At 47.2% G+C, this 20,983-nt stretch overlaps 1 protein-coding gene across 2 annotated transcripts in view; it reads left to right on the forward strand.

Annotated features, from left to right (window-relative positions):
• TRMT44 (tRNA methyltransferase 44 homolog) overlaps positions 1-20,983 on the forward strand; it is a 97,251-nt gene that overhangs the window by 7,531 nt on the left and 68,737 nt on the right. For both annotated transcript variants that reach the window (XM_082243181.1, XM_082243182.1), the window contains exon 2: positions 7,515-7,632. In XM_082243181.1, the coding sequence (XP_082099307.1) occupies positions 7,515-7,632 (118 nt within the window). The remainder of the gene's footprint in view (positions 1-7,514; positions 7,633-20,983) is intronic.

The raw sequence follows: 20,983 nt of genomic DNA on the forward strand, positions 1-20,983 counted from the left end.
TAGGCTCTACTCGGCTCGGTTTGCTTTTCCACTAAAGTTGTAAGTGGGTGGGATTACAACGATTCTCTGACCAATCAGTGGCTAGCAGGGCCGTCTTTAAGGCAGGGCAAAAGGGGCAGCTGCCCTGGGCCCCATCATTGTTGTGGGGCCCAAAGCAGCTGCCTCATACTTGCCAACTATCCCTGTTTAAATTTCCTTAAAGTTTTAGTCCCATAGCTGCCCAGCTCTTCCCTATTGCCATGTACAGATGACTCACCTGCAGACCCTGTGTTTACCTGTAAATAACCTGCAATGATATGTAAATTGTGTGGCATTAATATGTAAATAGCCGCGGACCAGCTGCAATGATATGTAAATAGAGGCAGCATTCATATGTATATCATGACACCCTGAGGTCATATCCACCTTCACTTCTGTTGAATGCTGCCCACTGGGGAGGTAAAGGCTTGAAAGTCCTGCCTACAACTGAGGTCATTAAGCCTACCATCAGCCTGTTCTGCAATTTGGAGGGGGGAACCTTTTTCAAAACACCATGATGGCAGAGCACCCTTAATGCTGGTGGATGTGAATACGCACATCTCAGCAGATGCGTGAAGGTGTCATTAACAATGAATGCCACTGCTGTGTACCAGGTGAAGGGCAGCACATTTCTATGGTGTCAGGAAAGCAATTTTGCATGTTTTCATGACAGAAGAAATGTGAATGCAGGCTAAATGTCTCAGTTACATTGGTGGTCAGTGTAAATCTTATCATTACACTGGGGCTTGGTGAAAAATCCTTTCAATCACACTAGTGGTCATGTCCCCCTTACTTTGGTTGTCAGTGTAACTTCTTCATTACATTGGTGACCAGTGTACATTTCCCTTTACAGTGGTGGTAGGTGCAGAATTGCCCTTACATTGGTGGTCAGTACAAATCTCCTCAACAATGGTTGTCAGTGTAAACTCCCGCTTACATGGAGGTCATTGTATATTCCCCCTTACACTGGTGGTTGGTAAAAATGCTCCTTTTACATTGGTGTCAGTGTAGAAATCCCTCTTTATATTGGTGGGGGCGTAAAAGCACCCATTACATTGTGGTCAGTGCAAATTGCCCCTCACATTGGTGGTCAGTGTAGAATCTCCCCTCGCATTGGTGGTCAGTGTAGAATCCCCCACTATATACTTGCCAAATATTTCCTGCTTTGCTCTACATGATTCAGAATTTGCCACAGTGTACTACCTCCTGACTAATCCCATCCCCCCACCACTGCCACTGATCCCATCTACCCCTCAGCATTGCCACTGATCACCCCCTTTCCCCAGCAATGCCACTGATCCCAGGAGTCCTAGTATCCCTAGGAGTTTTCTGTCTATTGATGGGTCCCCTCACCTCCCCAGTCCATGGTGTGCACCAAGAAACCAATCAGTGGGCAGTAATGATGTGCACTATCCTCTTGCAACCAATTATTAATCGGTAAGGATGTGCAGTAACCTCTAGCAACCAATCAGTGAGCAGTAATAATATGCAGTAACCTCTAGTAACCAATTAGTGAGTGGTAAGGATGTTCAGTAACCTCTAGCAACCAATCAGTGAGCAGTGTTATTGTACAGTAATCTCTAGAAACCAATCAACAAGCAGTAGTCATATGCTGTAACCTCGAGCAAATAAACAGTGAGCCATAGTGTGTGCTGTAACCTCTAGCAGTCAGTTAGTGAGCAGTAATGATACACTGTAACCTCTGGCAACCAATTGCAATTGCTACCTGATCTGATTGAGTAAACTGATTTTGAGTCTAGCTGCTGTTTATTGTATGTCTCAGAGAAGGTGGAGAGCGAAATTGCATCGGGGGGTTGGGGGGGGGCGGGGGACCAAAGAAAATGTTTGCCCAGGGTCCAATCAATATTAAAGACGGCCCTGGTGGCTAGTAGTGACAAACAATCAATGCTGCATGCAAAGGATTGTGGGATATGGTATCGGTACGGCCTGCTTGGAACCCCAACCGAGGTGGTACTGTTTAAGCGAGCCGTACCATGTAGTGGAAAAGCGCCGCTGTACCAAACTTTACTGAACCGTTCTAACATGTACCATGCAGTGGAAAAGCGCCAAACCGATCCGTACCGTGCAGTGGAAAAGCGCCTTTGGATTGAATAGTTTTCTCCCAACACTGCACCCGATCTACCTGTCAGAGACCGATACGTGATATTACTGACTGATTTATTTATTTTTTTTGTGGTGCAAACAAGAACTACTTGGGTCTGTCAAACCATGGAACAAAACTGTTGTGAAGCTTTCCTGAATTAAGTGCAGCTGGTTTTTAAAGGGGCCATACTGCAAGAATGGTGTTGTAGGGTTTATTTAATTCCCCTGATATTACTTTCCCCAATAATTCAGTCCAAAGAGGGCAATCGCATATAAAGTGCATATATACAGTAACTGATAAGAATTCCGCAGTAGTAACCCGTGGCAACCACATAGGCTAATATTTATATGGTACTCCACTTATTCCCAGAACTAAAAATGTGCACTTGAAACAAAAGTGCAGCTGTGATTTCCTTCCTCCTTCCAGAGTCACCAATAGCAAGCACTATAGTACTCCAGTATTCTACAGGCATGTGTCAGAGCAGTTCTTGTGCTGCCCATTTTGGCTACATGCACACAAGATGCTCAAAAAGCACTGGATAAAAACGCTAATATATATATATATATATTTTTTTTATGCCAGCGTTTTTGCAGTGTTTAGGAGCATTTTAAAAAGTGTTTAGGAACAGTAGCATTTTTGTTAAGAAGTGAGCGGCCGTGAATAGTTGGTTGCTGAGGAGCAGACCAGCAAGCCAGCCTCCACATCCTTACCAACAGACGAATCCTCATCTGTGGGCGGGGTTCCCCACTGACAGCTGAATGTAAACTAAACAATTCCCCCCTAGCTTCCCACGTGTGACCGACATACCCCTACGTCAGTTTGCGCAGGAGAGCCACCCTGCCACAGTAAATATGTGGCAAGTGGTCAGGAAGTGGTTAATCTGATACTAAAGTCTTTTTTTTTTTTTTTTAAAAATAACATACATGTTATACTTACCTCCTCTGTGCAGTTGCTTTTGCACAGGGCAGCCATGTTCCTCCTCTTCTCGGGTCCCGCTTCGCTGATCCTGGCTCCTCCCTCCTGTTGAGTGCCACCACAGCAAGCAGCTTGCTATGGGGGCACCCGAGCCAAGCTACAACTCTGTGTGTCCATTCAGCCAATGGCGCCCGCTACTGTCTCAACCAATGAGGAAGGAGAGTCCTGGACAGCCCACTGTCTTGTGCAACATCACTGGGTTGAGATGGGGCTGGGGCGCTGCTGCACACAGAAGGTTTTTTTTTTTTTTTTTATCCCAATGTATATAATGCAATTAGATAAATAAAACCTTCTGCCTTTTAAAATCACTTTAACCCCTTACAAAAATAAAAAAATGAATAATTCATAATAAATTAAATAAGAGTGGATGAAAAGCTGAAAAAATAGCAACAAATAATGAAACACATAAAACAGTGGGTACGGAAAGTATTCAGACCCCCTTAAATTTTTCACTCTTTGTTATATTGCAGCCATTTGATAAAATCATTTAAGTTCATTCTTCTTCCTCACGAATGTACACATAGCACCCCATACTGACAGAAAAACACAGAATTGTTGACATTGTTGCAGATTTATTAAAAAAGAAAAACTGAAATATCACATGGTCCTAAGTATTCAGACCCTTTGCTGTGACACTCATATATTTAACTCAGGTGCTTTCCATTTCTTCTGATCATCCTTGAGATGGTTCTACACCTTCATTTGAGTCCAGCTGTGTTTGATTATACTGATTGGACTTGATTAGGAAAGCCACACACCTGTCTATATAAGACCTTCCAGATCACAATGCATGTCAGAGCAAATGAGAATCATGAGGTCAAAGGAACTGCCTGAAGAGCTCAGAGACAGAATTGTGGCAAGGCACAGATCTGGCCAAGGTTACAAAAAGATTTCTGCTGCACTTAAGGTTCCTAAGAACACAGTGGCCTCCATAATCCTCAAATGGAAGACGTTTGGGACGACCAGAACCCTTCCTAGAGCTGGCCGTCCGGCCAAACTGAGCTATCGGGGGAGAAGAGCCTTGGTGAGAGAGGTAAAGAAGAACCCAAAGATCACTGTGGCTTAGCTCCAGAGATGCAGTCAGGAGATGGGAGAAAGTTGTAGAAAGTCAACCATCACTGCAGCCCTCCACCAGTCGGGGCTTTATGGCAGAGTGGCCCGACGGAAGCCTCTCCTCAGTGTAAGACACATGAAAGCCTGCATGGAGTTTGCTAAAAAACACCTGAAGGACATCAAGATGGTGAGAAATAAGATTCTCTGGTCTGATGAGTCCAAAATAGAACTTTTTGGCCTTAATTCTAAGCGGTATGTGTGGAGAAAACCAGGCACTGCTCATCACCTGTCCAATACAGTCCCAACAGTGAAGCATGGTGGTGGCAGCATCATGCTGTGGGGGTGTTTTTCAGCTGCAGGGACAGGACGACTGGTTGCAATCGAGGAAAAGATGAATGCGGCCAAGTACAGGGATATCCTGGACAAAAACCTTCCCTAGAGTGCTCTGGACCTCAGACTGGGCCGAAGGTTTACCTTCCAACAAGACAATGACCCTAAGCACACAGCTAAAATAACGAAGGAGTGGCTTCACAACAACTCCGTGACTGTTCTTGAATGGCCCAGCCAGAGCCCTGACTTAAACCCAATTGAGCATCTCTGGAGAGACCTAAAAATGGCTGTCCACCAACGTTTACCATCCAACATGACAGAACTGGAGAGGATCTGCAAGGAGGAATGGCAGAGGATCCCCAAATCCAGGTGTGAAAGACTTGTTGTATCTTTCCCAAAAAGACTCCTGGCTGTATTAGATCAAAAGGGGGCTTCTACTAAATACTGAGCAAAGGGTCTGAATACTTAGGACCATGTGATATTTCAGTTTTTCTTTTTTAATAAATCTGCAACAATGTCAACAATTCTGTGTTTTTCTGTCAGTATGGGGTGCTATGTGTACATTCATGAGGAAGAAGAATGAACTTAAATGATTTTAGCAAATGGCTGCAATATAACAAAGAGTGAAAAATTTAAGGGGGTCTGAATACTTTCTGTACCCACTGTATATACTTTATTGTAAAAAGTATTGGGACACCTGCCTTTACACACACATGAACTTTAACGGCATCCCAGTCTTATGCCCCATACACACGCACCGATTGTTGGCCGTGAATTTTCGGCCAATGTCTGATCAGCCGATTGTCGGCTTGTTAGTATGATGCTTCCGACAACCCACTGCGACTTCTCTGCCGAACAAAATCTGGTGTGCAGGCTATAAAATTTTTGTTGGCCGTCAACAGAACGGCCGATTTGCCGTCAGTCAGTACAAATTTCGGCACACAAAAATCTGATGAGCAAGACTGGGCATGCTCAGAGAAGAAAAAACATACGGAAAGTAAACCAGCACATGACATCACTTCTGAAGTTGGTTTCTGTCGGCCAACAAAAGTCCAGTGCAAGTCTAGAGCACATTTCAACTAACACAGACCGATCGGTCGGCCAACAATCGGTGCGTGTGTACGAGGCATTAGTCTGTAGGGTTCAATATGGAGTTGGCCCACCCTTTGCAGCTATAACAGCTTCAACTCTCCTAGGAAGGCTGTCCACAAGGTTTAGGAATGTGTCTATGGGAATGTTTGACCATTCCTCCAGACGCACATTTGTGAGGTCAGGCACTGATGTTGGAGAATGTCTGGCTCTCAGTCTCCACTATAATTCATCTCAAAGGTATTCTATCAGGTTGAGGTCAGGATTCTGTGCAGGCCGGTCAAGTTCCTCCACCCCAAACTCGCTCATCCATATCTTTATGGATCTTGCTTTGTGCACTGGTCCAAATCATTTTGTTGAGGGGGGATTATGGTTTGAGGTTGTTTATCAGGGTTTGGGCTTGGCCCCTTAGTTCCAGTGAAGGGAACTCTTTAAGGCATCAGCATACCAAGACAATTTCATGCTCTCAACTTTGTGGGAACAGATACAAAAAGCCTGAGATAGATAAAGTGGAAGGTACCAACATCCGATACATATACTTAAAAAAAAAAAAAAAAAAAAAAAAAGGGGGGGGGGTGGATTTTGGAAAGGAGAGTGTTGTCTCCAAAACAGGCTCTGGGAGGGTATGGGGATGGATAGTTGGACTCTGGCGGTACCCTGATTCAACAATAATCACATAAAGTTAAAAAATATACAAATTTATTGAGTACAACATATTACAATATTAGAATGGACTGGTCATCCAACATCAGTACATTAACATTGATACAAATGAATACTTATTCATCAAAACAGTATGCCGAAATTGGACGTGGGCGTATAGTCCTCATTTGTGGGAACAGTTTGGGGAGGGCCCTTCCTGGTCCAACATGACTGCGCACCAGTGTACAAAGTAAGGTCCATAATGACATGGATGAGCAAGTTTGGGGTGGAGAAACTTCACTGGCCTGCACAGAGTCCTGACTTCAACCTGATAGAACACCTTTGGCATGAATTAGAGCAGAGACGGTGAGCCAGGCCTTCTTGTCAAACATCAGTGCCTGACATCACAAATGGAAGAATGGTCAAACATTCCCATAGACACACTCCTAAACCTTATGGACAGCCTTCCCAGAAGAGTTGAAGCTGTTATAGATGCAAAGGTTGGGCCAACTTAATATTGAACCCTACGAACTAAGACTGGGCGCCATTAAAGTTCATGTGTGTGTAAAGGTAGACGTCCCAATACTTTTCACAATATAGTGTATATATCTGTTGGCTAATAAAGAAACGCCAAAGCTTAAAAACGCTTTTAAAAAATGCTGTACAAAACGCTCCTACAAACACCTGGGAAAAACACCCCAAAAAACTCTGAAAAACGCGACGCTCGGGTGTGATTGATGCCTCAGAGCTGTGATTGTTGAAGGTTAATTGATGATGATGTTTAATGACGGGTCTTGTTTTTTTTTTAGAACTTGTCAGTTGAGTGACAGACTTTCTGGTGGTTGTTTTCCCTGGTTAATGACTAATAATCCCTCCAGCACAGGTGGGGATAGAGAAATTCCTCTGAGAGTTAGGATGCAAAGGCGGCCGGTCTCCAGCTACGCCAAGCCACACGCATGTGAAAGTTCTAAGGATAACCTGGAGATTTACTTACATCTCATTTGTGATCCCAAGTATCCCCTTCGCCCCCAAAAGGTTGAAATCCAGCATATGTTTCACAGGCGGTGCAATATTCTATGCTTATTAAACACAATCTCCTGATCCCGATAGAATTCATGTTTTCACCGGCTGATATAACTCATAACTGTAATACATGCAGGCAGTGCTCGGATTCTTGCTTCGCTCTCACCAAGACAATTAAATGTTTTGAAATGCAAATAAAGGTGCTGTGCAGTGATAAACTGGAAGGTAAGTGAACTAATAGGAGATAAGTCATGTACATGTTTTCTCTCTCCCTCTCCAGATGCCTCCAGCAGAGTGGTGACATTTATACCACTGGAAGAGCCAAGCCAGGGACATATTCAGGTCAAGAAAAACAACATTTATCAAATCCGTCTCGCACACGTCGCGGATGATGAATGGTGAGCGGAGCAGCGAGAGTTCTCTGTGCTGCATATATAAGCATTAAGTCCCAGTCTCTGCTGCATGATGTATGGCATGCTTTCCTCACCAAGGTGGTCACTGGAAGCTTTTCATTTCTTAATAGTATTCGTTTATTCTCCTCTTATACGGGGTTTACTGTCACAAGCAATGTCACCACTAACTTCTGCGTATTGACTAGTTTATTAGCAGTGTGACAATATTTCACCTGCTCTGTACAGCGCTGAACCAATGAATGACCCCAAAAAAGCTTCCTTTTCATAGCCAAACTCACATTCACGTGGCATTCCAGTAGTCCATTTTTAAACTTCCATTACACAGATTAAAAAGGAACTGCAAATGTATCCCTGTATGTGGTCAGACTTCAGCAGACGTGTCTCCACTTTTATCCATCTACTTCCAAGTCTGTCAGGTTTGCTGGACTGAACACAAGGAGTTTGCTTTCAGGTCCATTTTTACTAACCTGACCGGATGTGGATGGATTTAGGCAGACACACATTCAATTACTGATTCAATTATCGTATATATTCAAGTATAAGCCGAGTTTTTCAGCATGTTTTTTTTTACATTTTCTCTTTTTATTAATTTACTTTTATTCCTATTACAAGGAATGTAAACATCCATTGTAATAGGAATAGGGCATGACAGATCCTCTTTCACAGAAAGACAACTCTCCTCTAGGCTGGAAAGCCTAAGATCAAAAAAAAAAAAAAAAAAGGCGATCTCAGGCTCTCCAGGTAAAAAAAACTCCAAAGTTTACATCTGCCGAGGCCAGACATGACGTCATAACGTCGTGCCCGGACTCCGAAAGTCATAGAGACTGTTGTGGACCATCTGGTCCTCGTTCTCGTTGGTCGATTCATCCTCCTGCTCGCTGATTGCACGGGCAAGCCGGTAGAGGCATCGGTGGGAGGCAGGAGGAGGGGGACGTCCCTCCCGCTGCCTGTAAAAACAATCAAACAGCTAAACAGCTGCTATAATTTTCTTTAATGTGCAGGGAATTGCCGGCAAAAAATAAAGATATCTGAATGATGCCTCCAGCTGCACCCATCATTCAAATATCCCCACTCAAAATCCAGGACGTCATATGACATCCTTGGGCAGGAAGTGATTTAAAAAAACATAGAAGTACCCTTTTCCTAATCTATATGCAGCTGTCACATGACCCAGATCTTTCACAGCCTGTCTGCAGGGAAAGATAAGCAGGAGGAGCTTCTAGTCCTCTGCTGCTGGTCACATGTTCAAATTTTAAGAAAAAACAGCTTTTGGAATATAGAGTAAAAATAATCAATACATTGCTTTAAATTGTCATGCACATATAAAATTGAAATCAAATCTTTATTTTTTGGCAATCACATGGTGTGGGCAGATTTCTGCCAGTCACAGGCTGTGTGACGCCCCTCCAGACTGTGTCTTCATATCAGAGGGAGGTGAAGCATCCATTAATCTACATGTAACATTCCACCCCCATTGTGTTTAGCTGGTTGGTGAGCATGGAGGAGGAAAGGGGAAGTGGGCTGTTATTTTCCACCATGTATACACCCACATGTAGACCGATAGCAGAAGGCATATCGGTCTACATTTTAATTAAGAAATTCGATTTTTTTTAATTATTGGATGTGTTTTATAGCCGAAAGTAAAAAAAAAATATATATATATTTTTTTTCAAAATTGTCTCTTATTTTGTTTGTAGCGCAAAAAATAAAAAAACACAGGTAATCAAATACCACCAAAATAACTTTGTGGGGGGGGGAGGACATGAATTTTATTTGGGTCCAGAATCGCACGACTGCGAAATTGTGAGTTAAAGTAACACAGTGCCGTATTGCGAAAAATGGCCTGGTCGGGAAGGGGGGGTAAATCTTCCGGAGGTCAAGTGAAGATGGGGATTTGGAAAGGTGGGGGGGGGGGTTAGGAATTGGTGATCATGGAGTTGGGTTTTCAGTGTGAATGAGCCCTTTTATTTTTAGGAACAAAAAGTGCGCACAAATCGCCGTGACGGAACATTTGTTTTGCATTGTTTTCTAAAGGAACCTTGATTAAATTTACTTTGTTTTGTACATTTCTTAAAATACAAATTGTTCGGCATGAAAATAATCCCCATTATCAGCCCTTTTTTTAAACCCTCTTTGGTACGTCTTTGAATCTCTGAAGCCACATTGTTCTGAAGCATTGCTTGTTCATCAGTATAATTCATTAGAATGTTTATCTCCCTGGAAGGAAATGCATTCATTGGCACTCGCCGTAATCGAGTTTCTCTTTACTTTGTTGAAATTTAAATTACATTCCTGCGCTGTTATTTTGTTATCAGACGTTTTATCTTGTCTTTGTAAGTCATTAGGGCTGTTTTTTCACCTTTTAAATTGCATGCGTTATGAGGAATTGGACACTTATTATGCTCCCTGCGTATCTGCTCTGGTTTTCTGTAAGTTGTTGATTAACGGGATGCTGCCAGACAGGTTATGTTTTTTAATTAACCCCTAGATGTACATTACAAGCAGAACAACTGCTTTTTATTTTTATGGGGATTTGAGGTTTACTTTATTAATATAGCAGACAATGTTTTTAGTCCCGTCAAGAAACCCATCTTCAGCTTGACATCTTTATTACCCGTGGAGCAGATCTTTGCTGTGAACATAGCCTTTGTAAATCTGACCAGTTTAATAAACCTAACCCCTACTTGGCATGTAAATAGTCCTTTAAAAAGTGGCACCATAATTAAAGTGACCCTTGCTATTCCTTATGCCATGCTATCCAACAGTACCTATTCATAGAGGTTGTTACAATGCCTTGAAAAATATACCCCTTGAAAATTCTACATTTTGTCATGTTACAACCAAAAACGTAAAATGTATTTTATTGGGATTTTATGTGATAGACCAACACAAAGTGGCACAAAATTTTAAAGTGGAAGGAAAATGAGAAAATGGTTTTCAAAAATTTTTTTACGAACAAAAAAATCTGAAAAGTGTGGCGTGCATTTGTATTCAGACACCTTTACTCTGATACCCCTAACTAAAATCTAGTGGAACCAATCACTTTCAGAAGTCGTCTAAATAGTAAATAGTATCCACCTGTTTGTAATTTAATCTCAATATAAATACAGCTGTTCTGCGAAGTCCTCAGAGGTTTGTTAGAGAACCTAAGGCCCCTTTCACACAGGCGGACCGTTCAGATCCGCCTGTCGGTTTTTTTGGCGGATCTGAACAGTCACCCCATGCATCTCTATGGGGCATCGGATGTCAGCGGAGACATGTCCGCTGACATCTGATCTGTCAAATCTGGACGGATGTAAACCCTATTTCTCTTACGTCCTCCGACAGTCGCCGCCCCTTCCCAATTCGTCACCAATGGGTATTGACCTTTGCTCCGTAGGAGTAGCTAGGCAACAAGAATTGTTAATACAAAGCTTTTAACATAGACACACCCCTAGGGGCTGTCCCCTCAGTCAATACCTCCCTGCACCAGCATTCCCAACTCAGCTTGTCTTTGCCTAGCTTAGGAGTAGCTGCTATCCTGTGCTGGGGCTCAGTCTCAGCCTTCTACCCTTTCTTTGATTTTATTTCAAGTATTTTTCTCTTTTCCTTGCTAGCTGTTATTTTGTCAGCCTTAGTTTAGGGATCTTCTGATGAAGAATCATCATGCGGAGCTGGGTCTCGGACTGGCCGCCCTGCATCCCAGGGCTGATAGCCAGATGGATCCCCAGCCTGCCATCGAGCGTTCAGCTTAGGTTTTACCCTGGCACATTGAACGACCCATCCCTGTTCGCTGCAGGGATGCTGCCTGTGAGGTGGCTACCTCACTGGACGCCATGACTGCGGTCCACAAGCGTCCTGGCTGCGGCACTCCCTGTCTGCCCTGATAGCGGTTTGCCGCTGGAGACGGCTCCCCACGCCATCTGGTACGGTAAGCACCTTCTGTGTGGGGACCTTCTGTATGGGTGTCAGTCTGTGGCTGTGTATACCCTCCATGTCTGTGTAACTGCGGGCTCCCTGTCAGATCCCTGTGTGGCTGCATGCCTGTGGGCTGCGAGGGGGGGGGGCCATCCTGCTCTGCTGTTTTATTATGCTCTGGGTGCAGTTTGAGTGCAGACGTGTGTGTGCGGTGATCGCTGCGGCGATCCGCCATTTTTTATTTGACTGTATACTGTGACCGGCCCTGTCTCCATGCAGCGCCATTTGCCGCCATTTTGGCGGGCGATACTGTCCATGCACATGGCGGCGCCATTTTATTGTAGCCTTTTTTCCTCTGCCGAGCGGCCATTTTGCTGGAGCCTTCCATAGGCTATATCTATCAGTCAGCATTGCATCACTTCCTCTTTCCGCGGGAACAGCGATCGGTGGCAGCAGTCTGGTGTGCTCTCTCCAGGTTTTTACCTGTCTGTCCTGTCATTCCTTTCTCAGTGTTTGTCTATCCCTGCGGGGTCAGTGAATACAGCAGTGTGCGGTGGGCTGCGCTCGCCGTGGTTTTAAAGGGCCAGTACCTTTATTGCTTTTCTGTACTGGGGCATGGATTCTCAGGATAGCAAGTTTCCCCCCGCCCTGGTGGGGGACCAGGGGGCTGCTACACCCTCTGAGGGGGCCGATCTGACCACTGTAGTGGCTTCCTTGGTGTCTCAGGTGAAGATGCTGCTGGCTGAACGATCCGCAAAAAGGGCCAGGTTATCCATTTCCTCTGATTTAGAGAGTGATATGGCGGCTGGGGCTGGCGTGCCCTTCTCAGGGTCCCGCTCATCTTTGGACCTTGCGGGGTCTGAGGGAGAGCCTGAGGTGCAGGGGGTTGATGTTTCTCCCCCTGGCTCGCCTGAAGAGCTTGCACTCATGAATGAGCTGATTGCCTCCATAAAGGACACCTTGCACTTGGAGGATGAGCCTACTCCTCCTGCTAGGATGTCTGCTTTCGGAACACAGAGGGCTCGCAAATCAGCGCAGTTTTTTCCCTGCCCTGCTGAATTTCACTATACGGTTAATGAACAGTGGCGCAATTTAAAGAAGCCTTTTACTGTGCCAAATAAGTTTAAATTACTTTATCCGTTTGCGCCCTCCACCGACGAGTGTTGGTGTGTAGCGCCTCCGGTGGATCACGCGGTAGCCGTTTTGAACAAAGCTACTGCGGTACCCTCCGAGGATACCCCGGTTTTCCGGGACCCTACGGACAGGAGAATAGAGTCTCTTGCCCGTCATGCCTATATGGTGGCTGGTTCTATGCTGAAGCCTATTTTTGCTTCCATTATGGCGGCGCAGGCTGTTGCTGATTGGACCAAGATGCTCAGGCGCACCTTGGCGGCTGATTCCGCTCCGCCTACCACGTTGGCTATGGTGGACCAGATCCATCAGGGTGTCATGTACTTGTGTGATGCGGACTTGAATTTAGCTCCCTTGGCTGCACGCCTGTCCAGCGTGGCGGTACTGAACCGTCGTCTGATTTGGCTGAAGAATTGGTCGGTCGACCAGTCCTCTCGCAAGACGCTGGCGGATTTTCCCTATGCGGGGTCTCGCCTTTTTGGCGAGGCTTTGGATACCCTGATAAAAGGGGTTACGGGGGGCAAGAGTACTCTCCTGCCCCAGTCTTTCAAGCATAAGTCTTTCCGTGGAAAGCGGACTTCCTCGTCTAGGCCCTCTCAGGGGTCCCTTCGTGCCTTTCGGTCGCAGTCCAAGGGCAAGCCCTTCAAAGGCCAAGGCTCCCAAAAGAAGCCGTGGGCAGGGAAGCAGAAGTCCGGCCAGTCCGGTTCGACTTCCCATACCACTTCCGCCTGAAGGGGCGCCCTCACCCGTTTCTGGGGTGGGGGGACGTCTGTGCGGTTTCCTACGACCTTGGCTGGCCCGCGTTCGGGACAGATGGGTTCAGGAAATCGTTCGATCTGGTTACAAGATCGAATTTCTCTCTCGGCCGGCGGGCAGATTTTTTCCCTCAAATCTTCAGCTGTCTCCGGAGCGCTTGCAGGATTTGCACCTGGCGGTGCGGGACCTGCGGGCCCAGGGGGTGGTGGTCCCGGTGCCTCATCGGGACAGATTTCAGGGGTTTTACTCCAATCTGTTCACTGTGCCCAGAAAGGAGGGCAAAGTGCGTCCGATTCTGGACTTGAAAGCTCTGAACCGCTTTGTGCGGGTTCGCAAGTTTCGCATGGAATCCCTGCGCTCAGTGGTGGCTGCCCTGAGTCCGGGGAAATTCATGGCCTCCATCGATCTGAAGGATGCGTACCTACACATCCCCATTTTCGAGGGTCACCAGAGGTACCTTCGATTCGCCATTGCGGAGGATCATTACCAATTTGTGGCGTTACCTTTCGGTCTCTCGTCGGCTCCGCGGGTCTTTACCAAAGTGCTGGCGCCGGTTCTGGCCCTGTTGCGAGCACAGGGCATTGCTGTCTTGGGGTATCTGGACGATATCCTGATACGGTCGAACGCCAGTCAGAGCCTGGTGACCGACCTGTCCACCACGATGCGGACTCTGCAGGAGTTCGGTTGGACCATAAACATTCCGAAGTCGACTCTGTGTCCTTCGGTTCGCCTTCCCTACCTGGGAATGATTCTGGACTCTGTCCAAGCGAAGGTCTTCCTGCCGGAGGACAAGCTTCGGACTCTTCAGGACGAGGTCAGGTCCCTCGGGGACAACCGACACTCGTCTCTCCGGACATGCATGAGATGTCTAGGTCTAATGGTTTCGACTTTCGAGGCAATCCCTTTTGCCCAGTTTCACACGCGGGGTCTCCAGGCAGAGATTCTGACCGAGTGGGACCGAGTCGCCCTTTCAGGCGGAAGTGGTATGGGAAGTCGAACCGGACTGGCTTGACTTCTGCTTCCCTGCCCATGGCTTCTTTTGGGAGCCTTGGCCTTTGAAGGGCTTGCAATCCCTGGATCTGCGGATCTCGTTGAGCCAAGACACCAGAAGGGGTCTTCTGTGGTGGCTCCAGTCCCCGGTGGTGTCGGGGGGCAAGTCTTTTTGTCCATTGTCATGGACGGTGCTCACCACGGATGCCAGCCTGTTGGGCTGGGGTGGTGTTCTGGGCGTTCTGTCCGCCCAGGGAACTTGGTCGGAGGAGGAGTCCTCCCTCCCGATCAACATTCTGGAATTGAGAGCAATAAAGCTTTGCCTTCTCCGATGGACGGATCGGCTTCGGGGCCGTCCGGTTCGGGTTCAGACGGACAATGCCACCGCGGTGGCTTACATCAACCACCAAGGGGGCACCAGGAGTGCCCGAGCGGCTCGGGAAGTAGCCGACATTCTGTCTTGGGCCAAGACGCACGTCCCGGCGATAACGGCAGTTCACATACCGGGGGTGGAGAACTGGCAGGCGGATTATCTGAGTCGCCAGACCCTGGACCAGGGAGAATGGTCTCTCCACCCGGATGTCTTCCAGATGTTGTGCGCGAAGTGGGGTTCCCCAGATGTGGACCTGTTCGCGTCTCGTCTGAACAACAAGGTGGAAAGGTTCGTGGCAAGGACGCGCGATCCTCGGGCAGACGCCTCAGACGCGTTAGTGGCGCCCTGGCATCAGTATCGTCTGATGTATGCCTTTCCACCGATTTAGCTGCTGTCCAGGCTTCTTCGCAGGTTAGCCTCGGAACCGCACACAGTGATTCTGGTAGCGCCGGACTGGCCTCGCTGGTCCTGGTACGTGGATCTCGTAAATCTGGCAGTGGACGCTCCGTGGCGTCTGCCACTTCGGGAAGATCTCCTGTCTCAAGGGCCGATATTCCATCCTGCTTTACAGTCGCTGGCTTTAACGGCCTGGCTGTTGAAAGCCAGGTCCTGAGGGATAGGGGTCTTTCCCCTGAGGTCATTCCCACTTTGATCAAGGCCAGAAAAGCCTCTTCGGGTAAAATTTACTTCCGTACTTGGAAAGCATACTTTGCCTGGTGTGAGTCCAGGGGGTATTCCCCTCGCTCATACTCTGTGTCGAGAGTGTTGGCTTTCCTCCAAACTGGAGTGGACCAGCGTTTGGCGCTGGCCACAATTAAGGGTCAGATTTCTGCGCTGGCCGTTCTCTTTCAACGTCCTGTGGCGTCAAATACATTGGTTAGCACCTTTGTTCAGGGGGTGCGACACTTGGCCCCTCCTAGGAGGGGCCCTATACCTCCATAGGACTTGAACTTGGTTCTGTCCGTGTTGCAACAGGCTTCCTTTGAAAAGATCAGGGAGATCTCGTTGTCTCTGTTGTCCAAGAAGGTTGCCTTTTTGGTGGCGATCACTTCGGCTCGCAGGGTGTCGGAGCTGGCAGCTTTGTCCTGCAATTCTCCCTACCTGGTGGTCCACAAGGATAAGGTGGTCCTGCGGCCTAACCCATCTTTTCTTCCGAAAAGGATATCGGAATTTCACCTGAATGAGGACATTGTCTTGCCTTCGCTCTGCGCGAAGCCTAAGCATCCGAAGGAGGTTGCCTTACATTCCTTGGATGTTGTACGGGCGATCAGAGTTTACCTGTCGTCCACAAAATCTTTTCGCAAGTCGGATTCTCTCTTTGTCCTTCCTGAGGGACCTCGGAAGGGCATGGCGGCGTCGGCTGCGACTATCGCCAAATGGATCAGACAGATCATTGAACAAGCCTATGCCTTGAAGGGGAAGGTTCCTCCCTTCCCTGTGAAGGCGCACTCTACCAGATCTTTGAGTGCGTCTTGGGCTTTCCGGCATCAGGCTTCTGTGGCCCAGGTGTGTAAGGCGGCGACTTGGTCGTCCGTTCACACCTTCTCAAAATTCTATAAGGTGGATGTTCAGGCATCGGCTGATGCCTCCTTTGGCCGTAAAGTTCTCAGTGCGGCAGTTTCCTAGGGACCCTTGTTTTCATGGGCCCTTGGTTGTTGGGGTGTTTTACCCCTGGGTTACTTGTTTTTCCTGGGTTGTTGCTCCTGTTGAGCACGTTTTTTCCTGTTGCCCAGTTGGTTCTCTTACTGTGGTAAGGTTCCTTTCTCTGATGTGGGTACTGCGTTGCCTTTTCTGCGGTTGCGTCTCCCACCCCTCATGTCTACACTGCTTTGGGACGTCCCATTGGTGACGAATTGGGAAGGGGCGGCGACTGTCGGAGGACGTAAGAGAAAACTGAATTTTTGTAAAATCTTACCGTAAAATTCCTTTCTCTGAGTCCTCCGACAGTCGCCGCCCCCGCCCCTCTTTTGGGGTTTTTGTGTACTCTTACTGCTATGCTACCAAACTGAGTTGGGAATGCTGGTGCAGGGAGGTATTGACTGAGGGGACAGCCCCTAGGGGTGTGTCTATGTTAAAAGCTTTGTATTTACAATTCTTGTTGCCTAGCTACTCCTACGGAGAAAAGGTCAATACCCATTGGTGACGAATTGGGAAGGGGCGGCGTCTGTCGGAGGACTCAGAGAAAGGAATTTTACGGTAAGATTTTACAAAAATTCAGTTTTTCCATCCGTCCAGCTGATCGGATGGGGTCAGATGAAAACGAACAGACGGTCCGTTCCCATCCGATTTCCCCCATAGAGATGCATGGGGACCTGACAGCTGTGTCTCTGCACACAGCACGGAGAACAGCTGTAATCCTCCTGCTCAGTGGGGGATCGGCGGATCAATCCCCTGCTGAGAAAAACTGAGTCCGTCCGACGGACTCCATGTGTGAAAGAGCCCTTAATGAAAACTGTTCATGACGGCCAAGGAACACTCCAGACAGGTTAGGGATAAAGTTGTGGAGAAGTTTAAAGCAGGGATAGATTATAAAAAAAAAAAAAAAAAAAATTCCCAAGCTTTGAACATCTCACAGAGCACTGTTCAATCCATCATCCGAAAATGGAAAGAGTATGGCACAACTGCAACCCTACCAAGACATGGCCATTAATCAGAGAGGCAGCCAAGAGGCCCATAGTAACTCTCGAGAAGCTGCAGAGATCCACAGCTCAGGTGGGAGAATCTGTCCACAGAACAACTATTAGTCGTGCACCCCACAAATCTAAACTTTTTTGCCTAAAAGCAAAACTCTTTGTGTGGCAGAAAACGAACGCTGCACATAACCCTAAACACACCATCCCCACCGTGAAACATGGTGGTGGCAGTAGTTTTCTTCAGCAGGGTCAGGGCAGCTAGTCAGAATTGATGGGGAGATCGATGAAGCCAAACACAGGGCAATCTTAGAAGAAAACCTGTTAGAGTCTGCAAAAGACTTTAGACTGGAGCGGTGGTTTACCTTCCAGCAAGGACAACGATCCTAAGCCTACAGCCAGAGCTTCAATTAAATGGTTTAGATCAAAGCATATTCATGTGTTAGAATGGCCCAGTCAAAGTCCAGACCTAAAGCCAATTGAGAATCAGTGGCAAGACTTGAAAATTGCTGTTCACAGACACTCTCCATCTGGTAGAGGTAGAGACATACCCAAAAAGACTTCCAGCTGTAATTGCAGCAAAAGGTGGTTCTACAAAGTATTGACTCAGGGGGGCTGAATACAAATGCATGCCACACTTTTCAGATATTTATTTGTATAAAATTTTGAAAACCATTTTTCTCTTTCATTCATTGATGGACATATCTCTTCATCTTCATGGCCGTGGGGTTATACTGCCCCCTACAGGAGTAGGACACTAGGCAGAGAAAAGCTTGAGCACACCTATGGGGCAGTCCCTGGGGGTATACTCCCACTTCCTGCTATAGATATTGACTTTTTTTCTGCCTACTCGGGAATAAGGACCTGGTTCCTTGCTGGGATCTCTGGTCCTAGCAATTTTTTTGCTTTTTATTATTTTGTTCCTGTGAGAATCTACTATCGACTGGGCGACAAACTGGATAATCTAGATCCTTAGGGTCTGGCCAGCGAGCGCGTGCAGACTGCAGCTCCGTGCTTTGTCGTCTGCGACATAGCCGCACTGGATGGGGCTGGCCTGCAAGTTAAACGTCTCGTAAGGGCACATACGAACTGGCTTTGGCCCGAGCCGCGGCGTTCCCCACTAGCTGACAGCACCCACATTATGATGGAGCGGTGCCCATCCTGTTCCTGGTGTGGTAAGTAGCTGTCCCCCCTCTACCCCTGGCGGGTTTTGTGGTGGACGTGGGCCCCTCCCTGGGATGGTATGACCCCCAGGCTAAGCAATATCCCTGCCGCCCTGTCAGATATAGTTGATGGCACCTCTACCCACTGGATGCGCCGACTAGTAAGTTGACAATACTCAGATGACACTTGGACCTTTCATCTAGGCACAGAAAATATTGATAATTTTTATTTTTGGCTTATCTATATCAATTGTCTACTCTGTACTTTATCTATGTACATATATTGAATTGGGGGAATTAAAGTAGCTACAGATGGTTTTTTTCTGCTCTTATTGAGTGCGCTATCATTCATCCAGACTACAATATAGCTACATATACAGGTATTCATTGACATTGATTCTGCAGTCATTTGACGATTTGGGGCATTTAATACAATGTCTACCAGAACTGCCTTCACATGTAGAACAATACAATACTCAATATGTTCTTATTTTTCTGTGTAGATAGGTCCATCCATTTGATCTAGGGACAACTGTTTGGCCTTTCTTGCCTGAACATGTTACGGTTTAAAATTGTGCACACTCGTGGAAAGGCGACAAACTGCGATACCTAGAAATCTCAATAGGCGAAACTTTAAAAAATATTTTAACAGTTACCAGTTTAGAGTTACAGAGGAGGTCTTTTACTAGAATTGCTCTCGCTCTGGTGATTGCGGCGATACCTCACATGTGTGATTTGAACACCGGTTACTTTTGTGGGCGCGACTTGCGTTTTCTTTGGTGCACAAGCTTACGGGGACGGGGGGGGCTTTAAATTTTTTATTTTTTTTTTTTCCTATTTTTTTTTTTTATTTTAACACTGTTTAAAAAAAAAAAAAACGGATCACTTTTATTGCTGATCACCTCACGCGGCTGGATCGGGCCAAAAATTGAGGCTGTGGCTTATTGCCTATTCGAAGCTGATGGAGCTGGCTGTCTGGGCAACTGGCCAGGCTGTCCGAGCTCCTAACGGAGCTGTCTGAAACTGCTTCACAAGCTGATAGAGCTGACGGACCCGCGACTACATGGGGCCCCAAATTCAGGCCGCGGATTTGGGGCCTACTCGAGGCTGGCTGACCAGGCAGTTTGATTTGCTGACCGGGGTGATAGAGCAGCAGATGGTCATCCATCCTTCCCCCCCCCCCCCTCCTCAGGGGGGTGGACATATGGACTGTCTGGTGCCCCCTTTCCACCGGGGGGCGCCATGGGGACATTGTTGTGTGGGGGTACTTTGCCTGTGCATCTGCGTCATGGCTGGCCTCCCCTTCCCCCTTATAGGGGACGATGTCCTCCTTATGTCATTTATGGTCTTTAGCCGGTGTCTCCTTACGAGACTGTGGTCGGAGACCTACCCTACTTGTTATGTTCTCAGGATGAGCTTAGCATATAGCGACTCTATTGGGTCTGGGTCCACGTACTTCGGGTGCTCTACAGTGAGGATGATTCCTTTTTTACTGCACATGCGCAAGCAAGGTGTCACTGGTGAATGCACTGATTGCATCGGGGGGGGGGGGGGCACTGGTCCCCTCGGGGCCTGCAGATCCTTTGAAGGTGGCAAAGGCACTCCCTTTTCCCGCCTACTGTGACAACATTGGCGTGCATCAGTGGCGGCGTTCTAAACGCAATAATGGTAACCACACATGGTGTGGCTAAAAATCTGGTCTGCGGATCAGGCTTCTAAAAAGGCTCTATAGATCTCAACTTTACGAGGGACTGCCTATTTGGGTCTTTGTTGGAATCCGCTAAGGACAAGTCACTACGTAATAGACGGGGCCCTTATTTTTCAGCACACAGGCGGCCCCTTCGTGCCTTCGGCATGCAGGAGAAAGGACCTATGCCATTAAGGTCATCTAGGGGTTCCAAGAAGACGTGGTTGGGTAAGCTGAGAACAGGCCCCTCCAGATCTGCGGACAAATCTCTGTCTGCATGAAGGGACACCCTCATCCGTATCTAGGTTGGAGGGGACGTCTTAGTTTCCTGTCCGGAACCATGGACCTCCTTGATTCAGGACAAATGGGTTACAAGATGGAATTCAGGTCCCAACCGTCAGACAGATTCTTCCTTTCCAATTCTACGCCTATCTTCAGATTGGTTAAGGGATCTACGAGTAGCGGTACAAGAGCTGCTGTTGCAAAGGGTGGTTGTGCTGATTCCCTCTCGGGAACGCTTTCAATGGTTTTATTCAAACTTGTTTACTGTTCAAGGCTCTGACTCGCTTTGTGCGGGTACAGAGGTTTCAAATGGAGTCCATTCGCCCAGTAGTGGCGCTCCTACACCAAGGGGACTTTTTGGCCTCTATTCATATCAAGGACGCAAATCTGCACATCCCTATTTATGCTGGACACCAGCGTTTTTCTT

This window comes from Pelophylax lessonae (assembly GCF_965119305.1).
Source record: "Pelophylax lessonae genome assembly, chromosome: 1".
Lineage (NCBI taxonomy): Eukaryota > Metazoa > Chordata > Amphibia > Anura > Ranidae > Pelophylax > Pelophylax lessonae.